General features: G+C 42.3%; 1 protein-coding gene across 2 annotated transcripts in view; it reads left to right on the plus strand.

Annotated features, from left to right (window-relative positions):
* The window catches only part of rtel1 (regulator of telomere elongation helicase 1), a 47,596-nt gene that overhangs the window by 24,085 nt on the left and 8,899 nt on the right, over positions 1–14,612 (plus strand). For both annotated transcript variants that reach the window (XM_028583759.1, XM_028583758.1), the window contains exons 19-28: positions 378–463; positions 2,588–2,665; positions 3,998–4,075; positions 4,961–5,107; positions 5,911–6,026; positions 6,350–6,473; positions 8,783–8,954; positions 10,524–10,678; positions 12,096–12,191; positions 13,727–13,937. In XM_028583759.1, the coding sequence (XP_028439560.1) occupies positions 378–463; positions 2,588–2,665; positions 3,998–4,075; positions 4,961–5,107; positions 5,911–6,026; positions 6,350–6,473; positions 8,783–8,954; positions 10,524–10,678; positions 12,096–12,191; positions 13,727–13,937 (1,263 nt within the window). The remainder of the gene's footprint in view (positions 1–377; positions 464–2,587; positions 2,666–3,997; positions 4,076–4,960; positions 5,108–5,910; positions 6,027–6,349; positions 6,474–8,782; positions 8,955–10,523; positions 10,679–12,095; positions 12,192–13,726; positions 13,938–14,612) is intronic.

Below are 14,612 nucleotides of genomic sequence, written 5' to 3' on the forward strand. Positions count from 1 at the left end.
GACGTAGCCATCTTTGAAAGTGAACTCGGGGTCCTCTGAGTTCAGACGACTTGACGAGTCGTATATATACGACCTCGGGGGCGCTCTTTTTACAACTTCCGGTAGTAACTCCAGAAAACGACTCGTGGATGGACTTCGGTGGACAAAAAGAACGCACCAATATTATGTGACTTTTTTGCAACAAAAATGTGGGGGATTATGAAATCCTGCAAGCCTATAAATATGCAGACTTTGGTTGATTATGCGTTGAATTATGCGATCGCATAATCGTGTTTTCCTGGAGGGGACTGTTTAACTGTACCCGTAGTACAAGCTGTATTGTCTTTTCTGTCTTGGTCGTCACATGACCGTGATGCTTTGCTGTGTTCTCTCCTCAGCCAACCTGAGCCGCGTGGTCCCTCACGGTCTCCTCGTGTTTTTCCCCTCCTTCCCTTTAATGGAAAAAACCCTGGACTTCTGGAGAGTAAGTGGGGATTCAGCACCATCACCTGTAGGAAGTCAAAGCGTTATATTTAAGGATGTCCCAATGGCAACCATCAAAATCATAACATTTGCTCTCTATTTAATGGAGAGGTATACCCATAGATATAGAACAATATCTATGGGTATACCTGTGACCATTAAGTCAGCTCTATGGCTTTGCCCTTTTGCTTATTCTCCTGGTCTGTGTGTTTGTTACTGTTCTGTCTAGGAGTTTTTGTTGTGTATGTGGTGTTTATGTTCTGCAGAGCAGGAACCTGCTGAAAATCCGTTTTATACCGAGTCAGGCCCGATTGTCTTTAATGTTTTCATGTTTAATAAATAAAAAATGAAACGAAAATGAAAAGCATCGGAATCAGAACCCATATGGGCTTTTTTATTTTTTTTATAACTACGTAAACTCACAAGTAGTCTATATTGATGACGTTTAATTTATGGGATTGGTCCCGCTAGATCAGTGGTTCTCAAATGGGGGTATGTGTACCCCAAGGGGTACTCTGGAGGACGGCAGGGGGTACGTTAGCGCTTTTGTCTTAAGTTTTTAAGTTGTTTTCCAAGTTTTTACATTTAAATGCCTTTTTTCATTAGCATTTCAATGTTTTTCAGTTCCATGTTGCTGTTGTTTGGTAAATCTATCGCTGCTGGGCGGTACATTATAGAAAAAAGTATGAGAACCACTGCGCTAGATGTCCCTAATTTTTGGCCGGATGTCACTCATCTTCCGCTTTCATTGTGTTGGTGTTCTAAACTCCAGGAAACATCCTCCGAGCATCAATTTGTATTTATCTTTTTTGTTTTGGGAAATTCTCATCTTACACCATGTCCACGTCCAGGGGTAGCGTCCCTACGTACACACAAAACAAGTTCCCTCCCGAGGCTATTTTGCAGCGGCATCGTGGCTCCGTCTGGAGCTTAACACCGCCCAATACGGTTGTGATTGGTTCAAAGAAATGCCAATAAACCAGAGCACGTTTTTATCCCAACCAGGAATGCTGTGTGGACTAGCCAGACCCTCTTCCGCAGCGCTGTGGAGGAAGGTCTGGCAATGCGAGAACTCGCAATGTGGCTAAAAATCATACCTGCAAACTAGTCGCTTTTCGGCGAAAATCGCCGTATTGAATGGGAAAATGTCATCCACGTGAATCGTGTAGAATCAAAGAGTTTTTATTTTGGGGGTCCGAGACCCGTTGCTAATACGGCACCGGTGCCTTAACGACCGTTATCTAACGGACCGAATAGCGACACGGATTTCGGTGCCTTATTTAGGTGCCACTTAAATGCCTGTGCTTCTCTCTGATGCTCCAAAAACGGACGTTGGAGGGAACTGAAACATCGCCGCACGGGACGCTAGTCAGCGCTACACTTAGCAGCAGGTAACGTTAGCCTACCGTTAGCTACTTAACACTACACCTGGCAGCAGGTAATGTTAGCCTACCGTTAGCTACTTAACACTACACCTGGCAGCAGGTAACGTCAGCCTACCGTTAGCTAGCAGCTGGAGTAAACACGGTTAAAATGCTGACAGTTAAACAGTGTACAAGTATGTCTGTATTTCACTGGAGAGGATTCCAACAACAGTCTGTAGCTGCCATTGTCTGAAAAAAAACACAGATGATGCGTTCACTTGAAACTCGCCTCGCCAGCCTCGAGCTGCATTCAAAGTTATTGTAAAATACCCTTTTCCCATCCAGTGGTCGTTATTGTCATTTAATAGGAATTTACTGGTGAAATAAGTTCTTGTTATTACATTTTTAATAAACCATTTAATTTTGACCCTGTGGCCTTAGCAATGACCTTTTTCAGACCTTCTGAGTTTGCAGGTATGTGAAATGTCAGCCGTGTGGAAGTATTTTAAACTGGAAAGTCAAAACAGTCCATCATCCACTGCAACATCTGCAATATGATCGGTTTGCGAGGCGGTAGCAATAGATCGGATCAGGACTCTGTATCAGCAAATGTTCAATATTTTAAAAATCGGATCAAGAAGAGAACACAAAAAGCTGATCGATACATCCCCTGGTTATAGTCTACTGTAATGTTGTTGATTCATTTATTTTTGGATGTTGCCATGTTCAGTTCATGTTCAGTGCGCGTGTTGTCTCACCAGGCTAACGGACACGCAGATCGCATCGAGAATATCAAACCCATGTTTGTTGAACCCAAAGGAAAGGGCAACTTCAATGAGGTGAGTTTGGTTTTGTGAAATATCAAGACACTGTACATGCGTGAGCTGGTAACATTTCCCTAAGGGCTTGTCCGTTCAATTCAGTTTAAGTTATAGTTTCAAATCATAACAGAAGTTAACTCTCAGGACACGTTCCCGATAGAGTGGGTGTACTGTACACCAGTCTTGTATAAAGTACTTGAAAGTAATACTTGAGTAAAAGTACAAATATCTTCCCAGAAAATGACTTTGGTAAAAGTTAGTCACCTTTTTAGCATTTTCCTTGAGTAAAAGTTTGAAACGTAGCATTGTAAAACTTTTTCAGTAAATCAATACATGGCAGCGCTGTGTTGTACTGTTTTTTTTTTTTTTTTCTACCACCAGTCCCTCCAGAAAAACGCTATTATGCGATTGCATAATTCAACGCATAATCAGCCAAAGTCCGCATATTTATGCGCACTTTCGCCACATAAATTGCCGCTTTCCGCGCAAAATATGCAGGGAATATATATATATATATATATATATATATATATATATATATATATATATATATATATATATATATATATCTTCTTGAAAAATGTTGTGTTTACTTCACACAAGAGCAGCCATTTTCCCCTGTTGCCATGAGAACGTTATGAAGTGACGTTATGAAGTGACGTAATTACGCGACGTGTACATAATTGAAAAGCAGGGTGTTGGGGGGAATCACTTTTTTTTCTCACAAGTTCTCGCAATTTCATCGCAGAAAATTGCATAAATATCCCGCATATCCCATCGCATTTTTTAAGAAAACGTGCCGCATAATCAAGGTTTTTTGCCTGCAACAATCACAAAAAAACAATGCATTTTTCTGGAAGGACTGTAAAATGTTTTACGCTAGTCGGGGAGGGGAGCCAAAGAATTTGAACATCGACAACTTCTCAGTCCCTCACCCCCATTTCCGCTAAAGCCCAAAACTGTCTCCTAAGCCCTCCCCCCCACAAGGGAGAATGAATGCGTGTGCATGAGCAGTGATTGACACGCAGTTAGTTAGTTATCGCACTACAGGCTGTAGGTGGAGCCAGAGGAGCTGAGTTTTTTATTAAATGACCTGCTTCATGTAGTTCTACTGGAACATAGGGTCAGTTTCAGCAGATATGACAGAAAGTTAGTTTTATAAGTCTTACCTACTGCACCTTTTTAAGAAACCACTCAAAGGGGGAACATTATTGAAAACAGTTTGAGAACCACTGGTCTAGACCACACTCTTTAAATTACAGAGACCCAACAATTCCCTCCAAGAGTAAAACTTTGTCAGGTGTGAGCACGGATTCCAACAGTTGATCTCGTCTCTCTGTGTGTTCGTAGGTTATTGACGGATATTACAACAAAGTCAACGATCCGACATCCAAAGGAGGAACTTTCTTTGCTGTGTGTCGCGGGAAGGTGGGGTTACTTGTGTGTCCGTCGAGTTTGGAAAAGTCCTCAAATGTTTTGAAATGTACAGATAGGGCTGGGCGATATGGAGAAAATCACATATCACGATATTTTAGACCAAATACCTATACACTACTATATTGTAGTGTTGACTATTGGTGCTTTCACAAAATATTTACACAATGAGATTTTTGATAAATAATCATCAGTAATGTGGATATAATGTCTAAGTGGGTAAAGGCAAATAATAGAACAACTACAACAGTCTGGTAAGTTCAGAAGAGTACAACACTTTACTGTAATGCAGCCTTTAAAACCAGGAAAAGACAATTGTCATATTACGATATCCAAAATCTAAGACGATATCTAGTCTCATATCACAATATTGATATATTGCCCAGCTCTATGTACAGTTTTACCTCGACAACTCAGTCTCCAAAAGGTATATTGGCATTAAATTAATTACGACCATTTATGATATACCCAGACAAGATATCTCGTCTTTTGTGGCCCCAACTCCTTTCCTCTAGTGTCATTTTTTGGCTTATTGCCGGAAAGGCTTTGAGCTCAAAAACATTATCACTCTATATATTTTATTTTTCATCCATTACTTTCCCATTGTCGGTTGTGTAATGGCTATGGTTCAGAACGCTTCTGGCTTTTGGCTTCATCAAAAAGCTTTTTAAGAGCGATAAAGATTAGAGAAAATCCCGCACGCTGACCATTACGCCAGCACTAATTTATTTAGAAGAAAAATGCAACGTTTCGGTCTCAGACCTTCATCAGGTAAAGAACAATTAAGACGAAGATGAGGATGGGGGACACAATATCACATGCAAGTTTCCACAGATGCTTCCCTCTCACTGCGTTTCTATAAATGTCTTCCTGCGCCAGGCGAGCGAGGGTCTGGATTTTGCGGACACCTTTGGTCGGGGTGTGGTCATCACCGGCCTGCCGTTCCCTCCCAGGATGGACCCCCGAGTCATCCTGAAGATGCAGTTCTTGGATGAGATGAGTCGGAAGAAAACTCCCGGGGTCAAGGTGAGCCAGAACGGTTTACTGAGCGTCACAGAAAAAAGGCTTGGATGCTCAATCCTATGGTGTTTGATACGTGTGTGTGTGTGTGTGTGTGTGTGTGTGTGTGTGTGTGTGTGTGTGTGTGTGTGTGTGTGTGTGTGTGTGTGTGTGTGTGTGTGTGTGTGTGTGTGTGTGTGTGTGTGTGTGTGTGTGTGTGTGTGTGTATTTGTTTCTCTTTCTGTGTGTGTGTGTATATTTGTTTCTCTTTCTGTGTGTGTGCGTGTTTTTCTCTCTGTTTTTTTCTCTGTTTCTCTTTCTCTCTCTCTGTGTGTGTGTGTGTGTGTGTGTGTGTGTGTGTGCGTGTTTCTCTGTGTGTGTTTCTCTCTCTCTCTCTGTATGTGTGTGTGTCTCTCTATTGCTCTTTGTGTGTGTGTGTGTGTGTGTGTGTGTGTGTGTGTGTGTGTGTGTGTGTGTGTGTGTGTGTGTTTTTCTCGGTGTGTTTTTCTCTCTCTGTATGTGTGTGTGTCTCTCTATTGCTCTTTGTGTGTGTGTGTATGTGTGTGTGTGTGTGTGTGTGTGTGTGTGTGTGTGTGTGCTGTGTGTGTGTGTGTGTGTGTGTGTGTGTGTGTGTGTGTGTGTGTGTCTCTCTATTGCTCTTTGTGTGTGTGTGTGTGTGTGTGTGTGTGTGTGTGTCTCTATTGCTTTGTGTGTGTGTGTGTGTGTGTGTGTGTGTGTGTGTGTGTGTGTGTATCTCGCTGTGTGTGTGTGTGTGTCTCTCTATTGCTCTTTGTGTGTGTGTGTGTGTGTGTGTGTGTGTGTGTGTGTAGTACCTGTCTGGACAGGAGTGGTACAGACAGCAGGCTTTCAGAGCTGTGAACCAGGCCATCGGTAGAGTCATTCGCCACAAGGAGGACTACGGAGCCATCTTGCTGTGTGATCAGAGGTCAGTCCAAGCCCCCCGCCCCGATAAGCTTTGAAGCCAATTTGACCCATGGTGGCTCCATAGTTGTGTCATTTTAATTTACAGCCTGAAAAACTGCAGAATTGTGCTTGTGTGTTTTCTACCAGTTTGGACTTTCAGTGAATAAAGAGAGAACACCTTCACTTAACCTTTTCACGGGCCTTTAGTATTCTTTGTACGACCGATATCGGATGTATCATTAAAGGATTTTATTGTGGGGTAACCTCAGACCAAAAAGGTTGGGAACCACTGCTTTAATGCTGAAGCAAAATCTGTCATCTGTCACAATGAGACTTTTCCCACAGGTTCAAAGGCTCTAATGCCCGGGCTCAGCTTCCGTTGTGGGTCAGGCCGTATGTGCGTCTGTATGCCGGCTTTGGGAACGTAATCCGTGACGTCTCGCAGTTCTTCAGGGTCGCACAGAAAATGGTAGGTTCTAGCATACGCACTGGTGTGTGTGTATGTATATATATATATATATATATATATATATATATATACAGTGCCCTCCACAATTATTGGCACCCCTGTTTAAGATGGGGTCATGGACTTCTAAATATTCTCCTTTTTTTTTAAGCAACATAGAACCCAAATGCAAAAAAAGAGAAAAAAATCCAACCTTTTTTTTAAGTACATTACTTTAGTGGTAAAATAAAAAATCTTAAAAAAAAAAAACTTGAAATCATGTGTCCCACAATTATTGGCACCCCTAACAATTCCGCTGAAAAATGTAATTGATTTTTTTTTAAATATATTTTTCTGTAGTTGCTAAAGTTGGACAGGGTATCTAGGAACTTTTAAATAGTAATTCATGACTTCCTGTTTCCCTGGGGTATAAATATGACGTGACACAGAGTCCTAATTCTCTTACCCATTTGTCAACATGGCGAAGACAAGAGAACGCACAATTCAAGTTAGGCAGATGTGTGTCGACCTTCATAAGTCATGCAATGGCTACAAGAATATAGCCACTCGCCTTAACTTGCCCGTATCTACAGTCAGAGGAATCATTAAGAAGTTTAAAACAACTGGAACAGTGACAAACAAGGCTGGAAGAGGTCCCAAGTTCATCTTGCCACAACGCACAGTGAGGATGGTAAGAGAAGTAAAAAAAAGTCCTAAGCTCACTGTCACAGAATTGCATCAAAGAGTGGCATCTTGGGGTCACGAAGTCTCCAAAACAACCATCAGACGCTCTCTACATGCCAACAAGCTGTTTTGGAGGCATGCAAGGAAAAAGCCTTTTCTCACTAACACTCACAAACGTAAACGTCTGGAGTTTGTTAAGCGGCACTGGGACTTCAACTGGGATCGTGTGCTTTGGTCAGATGAGACTAAGATTGAACTTTTTGGCAACAAACACTCTAAGTGGGTCTGGCGTAAAACAAAAGATGAGTATGCCGAAAAGCACCTCATGCCCACCGTGAAGTATGGTGGAGGATCTGTGATGCTTTGGGGCTGTTTCTCTTCAAAAGGCCCTGGGAACCTTGTTAGGGTTCATGGCATTATGAATGCTTTGAACTACCAGGACATTTTAAATAAAAACCTGATGGCCCCTGCCAGAAAGCTGAAGATGGGTCGTCACTGGGTCTTTCAGCAGGATAATGATCCTAAACGTGTGGCAAAATCTGCACAAAAATGGTTCAGCAGTCACAAACTCAAGGTCCTCCCATGGCCATCTCAGTCCCCAGACCTCAACCCAATAGAAAACCTGTGGGGTGAGCTAAAGAGGAGAGTGCATGAGAGAGGACCCAGGACTCTGGATGATCTAGAAAGATTGTGCAAAGAAGAATGGTCAAAGATCCCTCTCTCTGTGTGCTCCAAGCTTGTGAAATGTTATAGAAGGAGATTAAGTGCTGTCTTGTTGGCAAAAGGGGGTTGTACAAAGTATTAACATCAGGGGTGCCAATAATTGTGGGACACATGATTTCAAGTTTTTTTTTTTCTAAATGTGTGATTTTTGTTTTACCACCAAAGTAATGTACTTAAATAAAAGGTTGGATTTTTCTCTTTTTTTGCATTTGGGTTCTATGTTGTTTAAAAAAAAACGAGAATTTTTAGAAGTCCATGACCCCATCTCAAACTCGGGTGCCAATAATTGTGGACGGCACTGTACACACACACGCACACACACACACACACACACACACACACACACACACACACACACACACACACACACACACACACAGTACAGGCCAAAAGTTTGGACACACCTTCTCATTCAATGAGTTTCCTTTTTATTTTTTTCCTTTTTTTATTTTATTTTAAACGTGTTATATTTTAGATTCTTCAAAGTAGCCACCCTTTGCTTTTTTATTAATAAGGGAAATAATTCCACTAATTAACCCTGACAAGGCACACCTGTGAAGGTAAAACCATTTCAGGTGACTACCTCATGAAGCTCATTGAGAGAACACCAAGGGTTTGCAGAATTATCTACTTTGAAGAATCTAAAATATAAGACATGTTTTCAGTTATTTCACACTTTTTTGTTAAGTACATAATTCCATATGTGTTCATTCATAGTTTTGATGCCTTCAGTGAGAATCTACAATGTAAATAGTCATGAAAATAAAGAAACACATTGAATGAGAAGGTGTGTCCAAACTTTTGGCCTCTACTGTGTGTGTGTGTGTGTGTGTATATGTGTGTATATATACATCTGCGCCCTAAAAAACAGACGCAAAAAAAACCTTCAATAAATCAGTTTTTATGGTTGTGTTTGAATGTGCCAGAGGCCTGTGGTAGAGAAGAAGTCTGCAGCAGAAAGCTGTGAGACAGAGTCCTTACCAGACACTCTCCAGTCCCCTGGCTTCACTTCCTGCTCATCCTCCCAAAGCTCCCAGAACCCCCAGAAGGCCAAGGTGCTGGACGCCCACCTTCCCAGCCTGAAGAGGAGGAAACTCAGTGAGTAGAAAGATAAAGGGAGTGTTTCCACGCCTGCTTTAAATCCACAGACTAAAGGCCTCTTTATAGTCGCCGTTCCCGACATGTCGCGCGACAATGTGACGGAGATCTCGCCGGCACGCCCTGATTTCTTTTTTTACGATTATTGTTTGGGGCTTTTCCCTTTTTATTTCAAAGTGGATAGATATGAAAGGGGGAGAGAGATGGGGGGGGATGAACCGCAGCAAAGGGCAGCAGGTCGGATTAGAACCCTGCGCCCTTGCAGGACAAAGCGGAAACAGGAAGCATGGACGAGTTTGAGGGCAAGCTTTCCGAGCAAGTGCGCTAGTAGCGTCTGCATCCTGACAGATACCGGAGGCCAGGACTCTCAGTGACTGAAAGTCTCTGTTGTAAACTTACCGGGTTAAGATGAGTTCTTTTATGATGAATGAAAGTCTTGATCCGACCAAGTAGCTCATCGAATCGTTTTGCAGACATTCTGAAGTATTCAAAGTGCTTCTCTTCGTCTATCATCCTCATTTGTTACACGAGGATATTGAACTCACCTTATTTATGTCTGGCGTTATTCAATGGATGAACATTCCACCTTCTTTTTCTTCGTTTCTTTGCAAGCAGGCTCAAAATCGGCTGTTCTTCCTCATCCATTGACTCCAATATCATCTTAGCCACTGTTGACATTGACGTCAATGCTGCTGCCAGTTCTGCCGTTGTTTACCTTTTTCTTCTTCTTCTTCTAGTCTGTAGAAATAGCAAAGTCGGTAGCCTTTCCTCATTAGCGCCACCTCTGTTCAGGAGAAGACTGCAGCTAGTGTCCCAACCACCACGCGCGGGTATAAATAGTCAAGGCGCTCCCATGACGTCACAATGTCGCGCGACAGGTCGGGAATGGCGAGTATACCGCTTGCTTAAAGTGTAAATTGCAGGTTACATTTTTCATGAAGTTAAGCAATGTGTTTATTAAACATAAAGATTAGAGCCGCACACCATTGTTTTTATAACAAAATGCTGAATATGATGTGAAAAGTTGGTACTTTTTACAGTGGTTTTAAGCACTCCCCCTCCCTTCCACTAGGCGGGGTGTGACGTCATAAGAGGGACTCCAAGAGTCTAACGGCTAGTAGGCTAGCAGTTATATTGGAGACCTAGCTAGCTAGCAAAAATGGTAAACTATTGTGTTTTTGCGGGACGTACGAGTACATCAGAAACAGGGTCCACCAGGACAAACTGATTGGTGCCTAGATGAGGTTAGTGGCTACGAAGTGGGCTGATTTTACTGCTGCCTCTGGGACCCACTCTCTCCTCTGCTGCTGCGCTGTGGCTCTGTGTGTGTGTGTGTGTGTGTGTGTGTGTGTGTGTGTGTGTGTGTGTGTGTGTGTGTGTGTGTGTGTGTGTGTGTGTGTGTGTGAGAGAGAGACGGCCGGCCATGTTATTTTAACACATTTTAAGACAGAAATGTTTAAATATATACATATTGAGCACTTTATTTACATATTAATTTGTTGTGGTGGTTAACCTGCACTTTACACTTTAATGGTTAGTCCTTTGTTTGAGCCTTTTGTTTGTGATCAGACGAACACTCTGGAGCCAATGGGATGGCCAGGATCTGTATCGAGTACGAGTGTGAGCTGCAGGAGAGCCAGAAGAGACCAGCCAACCTGCTGGACGCTCTGGACCAAGGGGACCATCGCAGGGAGGACGATGACTCCGCTGTGGGAGAAGAGAAGGTAGCGTGTTTCTTTGAGACACCCGTCTTCTGTCCCACCAGTCTTTCTGACATGGAACTGGTTTGTACCAAGTGGGTCAGAAAGAGAGACTTTGTGGAAAAAAAATAAGATCTTGTCTGATACAGTACATGTGCAAACTACATTTGCAGTGAGAATCATGCTGCGTATAATAGGGAGACAAAGTCCCTCCCCTTCCAGTGGACCACCATGGGACCTTTTTTTTTTTTTTTTAAAGGTAGTGAACAGGGAGAAACATAATTATTTAAAGTGCTCATATTCAGGTTCATACTTGTATTTTAGAGGTTATATCAGAATAGGTTTACATGGTTTAATTTTCAAAAAACAACATATTTTTGTTGTACTGCACATTATTGCAGCTTCTCTTTTCACCCTGTGTGTTGAGCTCTCTGTTTTATCTACAGAGTGAGACATCTCACTTCTGTTCCATCTTTGTTGGGAGTCGCACATGTGCAGTACCATGTAAGGACTACTAGCCAGTCAGAAGCAGAGTATGAGGGCGTGCCCTGACAGTACCTAAGTAAGGACTACTAGCCAGTCAGAAGCAGAGTATGAAGGCGTGCCCTGACAGTACCTAGGTAAGGACTACTAGCCAGTCAGAAGCAGAGTATGAGGGCGTGCCATGCTAGCAGCTAGGTGAGCATTATAACGTGTGTTCCAAAGTGACCACGTTGGTCTCTGAAGTAAAGGCTGGACTACAATAGAGCTGTTTGGAGCAGTTTGTGGACAGTGTTTTCTGTTGGAGATGGTAAGTCCCTTTGGGGGGGGACTTTGGGCTTTTTATTCACTTTGTATACATAAAACGTTACACAATAAAGGAAAGGGAAAAAGCCAAAAAGGCAGTAGGTATTATAGGTAGTAGTATACAGCACTATGTTTAACTCCTAATAAGACTGTAGAGACATGTCTATAGGTAGCAGTATACAGCACTATGTTTAACTCCTAATAAGACTGTAGAGACATGTCTATAGGTAGCAGTATACAGCACTATGTGTACCACTTCTTCATTTGGTTACAACAACGACAAAAGTGCTTAAAATTGTAGAAAACCACAATGTTTACTACGTGTGATGCACTACGTAGCCATCTTTGAAAGTGAACTCGGGGTCCTCTGAGTTCAGACGACTTGACGAGTCGTATATATATATACGACCTCGGGGCTCTTTTACAACTTCCGGTTCAGAATCAAAAACGACTTCGGTGGACAAAAAGAACGCACCATTATTTACGAAGTAGAACGGGGTCCAGAAGAAAGGGGAGGGACTTTGACTCTCTGTAGCTCGTGTGTGTGAAGTTGGCCGGTACAGATACAGGATCACTGGTGTGAAACGAAACGACAGTGGGAAAGTATTTCCAAGAGGACTACCTAATTGTTCAATTTAACATGTTTCTTTTGAAGGCAGACCGTCTGTCCACACTGTCCCTTCAATGTGACAAGAGGATGGACGATGAGTTGCGGGGAGGAAAACGTAAAATCAAATTGGTCCAAGAACAGGTAGGCTACATGTTCCAGTAGAATAACAGCACCAGTGTTTGGTGGTGGTGTGAGATTTATGGTTGTATGTAGGCACTTAACGCTGTAGCCAGGATTTATACTTATACTCTCTTTAAGAGAATAGCTGTGTGTGTGTGTGTGTGTGTGTGTGTGTGTGTGTGTGTGTGTGTGTGTGTGTGTGTGTGTGTCTGTGTGTGTGTGTGTGTTTGTATCTCTGTGTGTGTGTGCCTGTGTGTCTGTATGTGTGTGTGTTTGTGTCTGTCTGTTTGTGTGTGTGTGTGTGCCTGCCTGCCTGCCTGTGTGTCTGTCTGTGTGTGCCTGTCTGTCTGTCTGTCTGTGTCTGTCTGTGTGTGTGTGTCTGTCTGTCTGTGTCTGTCTGTCTGTGTGTGTGTCTGTCTGTCTGTGTGTGTCTGTCTGTGTGTGTCTGTCTGTCTGTGTCTGTCTGTGTGTGTGTGTGTCTGTGTCTGTCTGTGTCTGTCTGTGTCTGTCTGTGTGTGTGTGTGTGTCTGTCTGTCTGTCTGTCTGTCTGTGTCTGTCTGTCTGTGTCTGTCTGTGTGTGCCTGTGTGTGTCTGTATGTGTGTGTCTGTCTAATTCCCCCCCATAGAACACAAGACAAAATAAGAGTTTACTTTTTCTCGATTACATTGTTTTTGTGATCGTTAAAAGCCGAAACCAACATTTTATTAATTGTACAGCTCCACCTCCGAGTCATGATTGTATGTTGTTAAACCAAACAGTATGGCTTAGATCAGCAAGAAGTAAAAAAAAATAAAAAAATCTTTTTATTCAATTTATAGTCCCTGGTAGTGTGAATTACAGGATCATCCCAACGCAAATCAAACTACTTTAGTCAAATATTTTGTAATAAACTCATATTTATGTTTTTGTTTCAATAAAAACAATATTTTCAACGTACAGTACATTGCAAATGTACGGAAGAGGATTAGGGCCACTGGTGAAAAATCTATTTGAGTTCTGACTTAATTCTCAGAATTCTGAGTTTAAACTCAGAATAAATAAAGTCAGAATTCTGAGTTTAATCTCAAAATGCTGACTTTATTTATTCTGACTATATTCTGAGTTTAAACTCAGAATAAATAAAGTCAGAATTCTGAGTTTATTTATTCTGACTATATTCTGAGTTTAAACTCAGAATAAATAAAGTCAGAATTCTGAGTTTAAACTCAGAATTCTGACTTTATTTATTCTGACTATATTCTGAGTTTAAACTCAGAATTCTGACTTTATTCGCTTTTAACGATCACAAAAACAATGAAATCGATGAAAAAGGATTGCTTTGCACGTTACATTTTGCAAGTAAACTCTTATTTTGTCTTGTGTGCTATGGGGGGAGGGAATTAGACAGATACACACATACAGACACACAGACACACACACAGACACACACACACAGGCACACACACAATTCTGAGTTTAAAGTCAGAATTGTGAACTGAAATAAATTTTTCCCCAGTGGCCCTAATCCTCTTCCGTACAAATGTGAGCAGCCTATTTCCCTCCGTCCTTGTTGCAGAGGTCGAGCGCGTCGGGGTCCGTCCCTGAGCGAGGGACAGCCAGCAGGGTGAAGGACTTCCTGGCCGAGATGAAGACGTCCCTGAGCCGGTGTAGCTTTGACCGCGTCATAAAGGCTCTGCAGACCTACAAGAAGACGGACAACATGGACGTCCTGCTGACTGAGACGGCCGTCCTAACCGAGGACACCAATACTCACGCTCTGCTGCGGGGTAATCTAGGGCTGCTCCCTCTTAGTCGATTAGTCGACTAATCGGTCCTTTTGGTCTTAGTCAACTTAGATCTCTTTAGTCCATTAGTCGTGTTTGATGCTTTTCTTCACGCTGAATGACTTATTTCCAAGAAACGTACGAGCACATCTCTGGTTAACACAAGAATTAAAGTGGTGCTTTTAGCATGACTCTTTGCGGAGAAACTCAGATTTACAGATCTGTCGATTAAATCAACTAATCGATTAGTCGATACAGTTGAATGAGTGTTAGTCGACTAAGAACTTCTTCAATCGAGCACAGCCCTAGGGTAAGCCTTCTGCTGGAGTCAGGCTTTTTTTTTTATTATTATTATTTATTGGGGCATTTTATTCGTTTATTTTCATGGGACAGATGAAGACTTGAGAGGGGAGAGAGAGAGAGGGAGGGAATGACATGCAGCAAAAGGCCGCAGGTCGGAGTCGAGCCCACGGCTGCTGCGGCAAGGAGTAAACCTCTACATATGGGCGCGCGCTCTACCAAGTGAGCTACCCAGGTGCCGTTCCGCGGGGTCTTAAAAAAGTCTAAAATGTATTATTTTTTATAATTGCCTGTTGAATTTAAAACAAATGAAAGAACATTCAATGTTTTTATTGAACATTGAATTGAATGAGTTACTTTTTAAAGTGCACCTTTCTG

The sequence above is a fragment of the Perca flavescens genome, chromosome 7 (genome assembly GCF_004354835.1).
Source record: "Perca flavescens isolate YP-PL-M2 chromosome 7, PFLA_1.0, whole genome shotgun sequence".
NCBI lineage: Eukaryota > Metazoa > Chordata > Actinopteri > Perciformes > Percidae > Perca > Perca flavescens.